Here is a 5,358-nt window from a genome sequence, read left to right as displayed (position 1 = left end):
GGGTGGAAATGTTCTGTAGTGTTACACCCAATTATACTGAAAAGCAAAGAGATGATGTGTGAAACGATGACCTGCTGCAAGGCAGAGGTCAAAGTCTTTTTACATTCTCTAAGTTTAATTTTCCAAAAATGGGGGCTTTTAAAATATCACGTGCATCATGGGGGAGGTTGTGTGCGTGTGGGGACAGCTGGCACACCGCTGGTATATATACGCTCTGTACTTTCCACTCAGTTTTGCTGGGAACCTAAAACTGCTCTAAAAAATAAACCTTATTAATTTTAGTAAGTCACGTGCTCAACAATAAATTACTTGCTTGAGCAAGAAGGCATCTCAAAATCTAACACAAACAAAGAAAAGAAACTAACTTATTGTAACATACCACTGGCAATCCAAACTGGGTTCAAGTTTGCAAGCATCTTATGAAATGGCATGATGCTGCTCTCACATAGCTTTTTTTTCCCCTTAGCTGGGGATTAATTGCAGGGTTCTGGTGTAGAAAAGCAACCCATGTTTTGCAAAGAAGATGGCATGGAAACGTCAAATGCAACACATCTGTCCTCATAAAATACTAGACAATTACTGTCCTCTCGGCCTTTCCAAAAAAAAAAAAAACCATACACATGCTACTGTTTCTTAAAACATAAGCCTGTTAATATTCCATGCTAATTCTTCACGTTTCTGTTGAGCACAGTAAATTCTTATTGCTGTTGTTGTTTTGTTTATTATGCAAGGCAACCAACCACATGACAGTGAATTAATTCTCCCATGTTAAGTATTCAGTATACAGGCACACAGCCTTCCACATTTCCGTCTGCTTGAATTACGTCATCAGAATTCACAGTGACAGTCTGCCTGCCCAAACGTATTCTTTACATTTAGAAAATTTTGTGGGTTCTTATATGCCCAAGGGATTTTTTTTGGTATTTGTTTATGCAAACAGCAGGTTGCATAAGAGCCTTGCTGGCTTTTTTTTTTTTTTTTTTTTTTTTTTAAAGCGATTTCGTAGTTTCCTGGTAACCATTCAGTCATCTATTTCAACACCCTGACATGACATAAAGGCGAGCGCAGAACCACAGGTTCGCCACTCAGACCCACACCTTGTTCCCTGAGTGTTCGCTAGGTGAGGCGCTCCCTAAGACCAGCGCGGTTCACTCATGAACCCGTCCCACCCGCAGAATCATTTTCTGGAAATAGGCAAGAAGAACTGCTGTGTGTTCCGGGATGATTTCATTGCCAAGGTGCTGCCGCCGGTGGTGGGGCTGGAGTTTGTGTTCGGGCTCCTGGGCAATGGCCTTGCCCTGTGGGTTTTCTGCTTCCACCTCAAGTCCTGGAAAGCCAGCCGGGTGTTTCTGTTCAACTTGGCCGTGGCTGACTTTCTCCTGATCATCTGCCTGCCTTTCCTGACCGACAACTACGTGAGGAAGTGGGACTGGAGGTTTGGGGAAGTCCCGTGCCGCCTGATGCTCTTCATGCTTGCCATGAACCGCCAGGGCAGCATCATCTTCCTCACGGTGGTGGCCGTGGACAGGTACTTCCGAGTGGTCCATCCCCATCACGCCCTGAACAAGATCTCCAATCGGACGGCGGCCCTCATCTCCTGCCTCCTGTGGGGCGTCACGATCGGCCTGACGATCCACCTCCTGTACAAAAAGATGCTGATCCAGAATCACAACTCGAATTTGTGCAGTAGTTTCAACATCTGCCACACCTTCCGCTGGCACGATGCCATGTTCCTCCTGGAGTTCTTCCTGCCCCTGGGCATCATCCTGTTCTGCTCGGCCAGAATCATCTGGAGCCTGCGGCAGCGAAACATGAACAAGCACGCCAAGATCAAGAGGGCCATCAACTTCATCATGGTGGTGGCTGTTGTCTTCACCGTCTGCTTCCTGCCCAGCGTGGCCGCACGCATACGCATCTTCTGGCTCCTGCACACCACTGGTACGGAGAACTGTGACACCTATCGCTCGGTTGACCTGGCTTTTTACATCACCCTCAGCTTCACCTACATGAACAGCATGCTGGACCCTTTGGTGTATTACTTCTCCAGCCCATCTTTCCCCAACTTCGTCTCCGCCTTGATCAACTGCTGCCTGCGGAGGAAGGTGCCGGATGAGTCCGAGAATAACCGCAGCACAAGTGTCGAGCTCACGGGGGATCCCAGTACTACCAAGAATGTTCCCGACACTTTAATGGCCAATCCCAGTGAGCCTCAGAGCCCCTCTTATCTGACTCCAGCCTCTCCTTAAAATAACCAAGCCAAGAAAGGAGATGATCATCAAGGACCAAGATGTCTGGAGAAGCAGTTGGGCTGGTACACAGAGTAACATCATGAGCCTCGGCCTGTGGTTTCCCAGAACTTCCAGATCCAGAGAATCCGATGTAGAGAATTGGTCTGGCGGCATGGGCTGCTTGGTGGCAGCGCGTCTCCGCCGGGATCTTGGGGGAGCGGAGGAAGAAGCTTCTAGGCGTCTGAAACTTCTGTTCACTCTTGGACACTGGCAGAACTGAAGATGGCAAAACTGTCCACATTTCTGCTGCTGGAGAGTTGGAGCCACAGAGACGCCCACTGGCACCTGTGACTCACTGGCCTCTGTCCTTCACCTGTCTGAGACTTGGATGGTTCTCAGCTCCTGGGGTGCGCCTGTTTGTGGGCTCCCACTGGGATAAGGAAAGCTAAGTGATTGGAGGGGAATTACTGCTCCTGGAGGGAGCCCAGGCATCACGAAACAAGCCAGGGGGGTCACCGGGTTTCCGTGGGACCAATTCATCTTTCAGCCGCTTTAGCAGAAATGGACCAGACAGAAACTCATGAGCTCTGGTTAATATCTGAGTTTCCAGTGCTGGTAAAGAGGGGATTTGCCCCAGGAGGGACTGAGCAAAACAGTGTTACTAAGGGAAGGGAAATGGCATTTATGTTACAACCTGCAAGGAATCGATTCCTCTCTTGTTTACACTAATTTGAAGGTTGAACTGTTAAGAAGACTTCAGGGAGAGTGCTGCTTGCCACCTCTGTTTTGCTTCTATCACTAAAAGGGAAATGCTGCCCAATGGTTGGGGTGGGGGGGGAGAAGCTTCCTCCTGGTTCATTTGCTTGTGTTTCTATATTTATAAGAAATCTCCCACTTCAATAAACTTTGATATGAGACACACAGTCTGGTGTTGCATGTGTCTGGCTGATGGTTCACAGACATGGACTTCTTACTTAAGCGGAGAATTTTATGGGTTGTTAACCCATTGCATTTTCAGCCAGGTTGCCCTGGTAGAAAAATACCACATACTGTAAAGTAAGAAAGGGATGTGGACTCTGAAATGCAACATGAGATAGTTACATAAAACTTACATATGCCTTCAAACAAAGGTGGGAGAGAGCTGGGAAAAGTAAACACAATTTAACTCAGAAGGGAAGGGTAGTACAGACAGGATTGCAAGAGCACTTTGTTTTATTTAGGGCTTGGTGAATGTTGCTATGAGTATTTGTGTATTAAAAAAGGAATCCAGCCAGACTGGGGGAGGAGAGAACTTCCTGTGGAATGGTTTCAGTTCCCAGTTCTGGAATGGAAAGGAGACGTACTGGTTTGAGTCTGTGATCCGTCCAAGTTTCTGTTACGCTTTCACTTCCACTCGTTAGCTCTTTAGCAAGATGAGGCTGGATTTTGCATTGCGACTCGGATGCCAATAAGAAATGCAGATACTCAGCCTCCCAGCCATGGCTGAATGGCAGTAAAGGAAGAAAGACGAACGGTCTTGAGGTTCTGAAGTGTTTTTTGATCAGTGTGCTTGTCTGTTTTTTCAATTAACTCCTAGAGACAGAAAGTTAAAAGCAGAGATCACCTTCCTAAAGAGGAAGAGATGAGCAGAGCTGAGCTCAGAGGAAAGTAGAGATTCCCCCAGCCCCAGATGCATGAGTCAGCAGGGCACCCAGTTGTGAAACTCTAACCTGTTCAGATCTAACAACCCACATCCGTCTTTTTGTTCATTCATCCCATCAGCTTTTATGTATTAAGCACCAGCTGTGTGCTGTCGTGTTCTGAGTGGTTGATGGAAATAGAGCCAGGAACAAGGTCGCCAGAACCCTCTTCTCATAGAACTCACATTCAAGGTGGGGAGGTGGACAGAAAAGAAGTAGACAAATAAATGGAAAGGGAGCTTGGGATGTCTGTGAGGACGCTGAAGCCAACAAAGAAGGGGGACAGGCTAAAAAGGGGGTGGGGCTGGTATGACTGGGAAGTGACCTGGAGCTGAGCAACGAATAACAAGACAGAGCAAACAGTGCGAAAATCTGGAGGAAGGGCATTCTAGGCAGAGGGGACGGTAAGTGCAAAGGCCCTGAGGTGTGTGAGTGTATTTGTCTCCGAGGGCTCCATAACAAAGTACCACAAATTTGGTGGCTTAAAAAAGCAAAAATTTAGGGCTTCCCTGGCAGCTCAGTGGTTAAGAATCCGCCTTCCAATGCAGGGGACACGGGTTCGAGCCCTCGTCCGGGAAGATCTCACATGCTGCGGAGCAGCTAAGCCTATGCGCCACAGCTACTGAGCCTGCACTCTAGAGCCCACGAGCCACAACTACTGAGCCCACGTGCCACAACTACTGAAGCCCGCGCGCCTAGAGCCTGTGCTCTTCAACAAGAGAAGCCACCGCAATGAGAAGCCCGCGAACTGCAACGAAGAGTAGCCCCCACTCGTTGCCAGTATAGAAAGCCCATGCACAGCAACGAAGACCCAATGCAGCCAAAAATAAATAAATAAGTAAGTAAGTAAATAAATAAATAATTTAAAAAGAAAAGAATGAAATAATGCCATTTGCAGCAACATGGATGGACCTAGACATTATCATATTAAGTGAAGTAAGTCAGACAAAGACAAATACTGTATGATATCATTTATATGTGGAATCTAAAATATGATACAAGTGAACTTATTTATGAAACAGGAACAGACACAGACATTGAAAACAAACATATAGTTACCGAAGGGGAGAGGGGGTGGGGGAGGGATAAATTAGGAGTTTGGGTTTAGCAGATACAAACTATATATAAAATAGATAAACAAGGTCCTACTGTATAGCGCAGGGAACTGTCAATATTCTATAATAAACCATAATGGAAAAGAATATGTATATATATGTATAACTGAATCACTTTGCTGTATATCTGAAATGAACACAACATTGTAATCAACTACTTCAATTTAAAAAAAAAGAGAGAGAGCAGTCTCCTAAATACTTCTGTTTCCCTGTCTAGGAGAATGCCAACATTAATTTTTTTTTTTTTTTTAAATAGTACAGTTACGTTTTATTTTACTTTATTTATTTATTTATTTACTTTTGGCTGCGTTGGGTCTTCGTTTCCTGCGCGAGGGC

General features: G+C 46.0%; 1 protein-coding gene across 1 annotated transcript; it reads left to right on the top strand.

Moving 5' to 3' along the window:
• The first annotated feature begins 1,090 nt into the window (after positions 1 to 1,090).
• LOC102996313 (hydroxycarboxylic acid receptor 2) lies at positions 1,091 to 3,352 on the top strand. The gene has a single exon (XM_024120922.3). It carries the CDS (start codon positions 1,155 to 1,157, stop codon positions 2,244 to 2,246), a length of 1,092 nt encoding a protein of 363 aa, XP_023976690.1. The 5' UTR covers positions 1,091 to 1,154; the 3' UTR covers positions 2,247 to 3,352.
• Positions 3,353 to 5,358: the final 2,006 nt, after the last annotated feature.

The sequence above is a fragment of the Physeter macrocephalus genome, chromosome 19, assembly GCF_002837175.3.
Source record: "Physeter macrocephalus isolate SW-GA chromosome 19, ASM283717v5, whole genome shotgun sequence".
NCBI lineage: Eukaryota > Metazoa > Chordata > Mammalia > Artiodactyla > Physeteridae > Physeter > Physeter macrocephalus.
The sequence above is the reverse complement of the archived record's forward strand: the minus strand, read 5'-3'. Positions and strand labels throughout refer to the sequence as shown.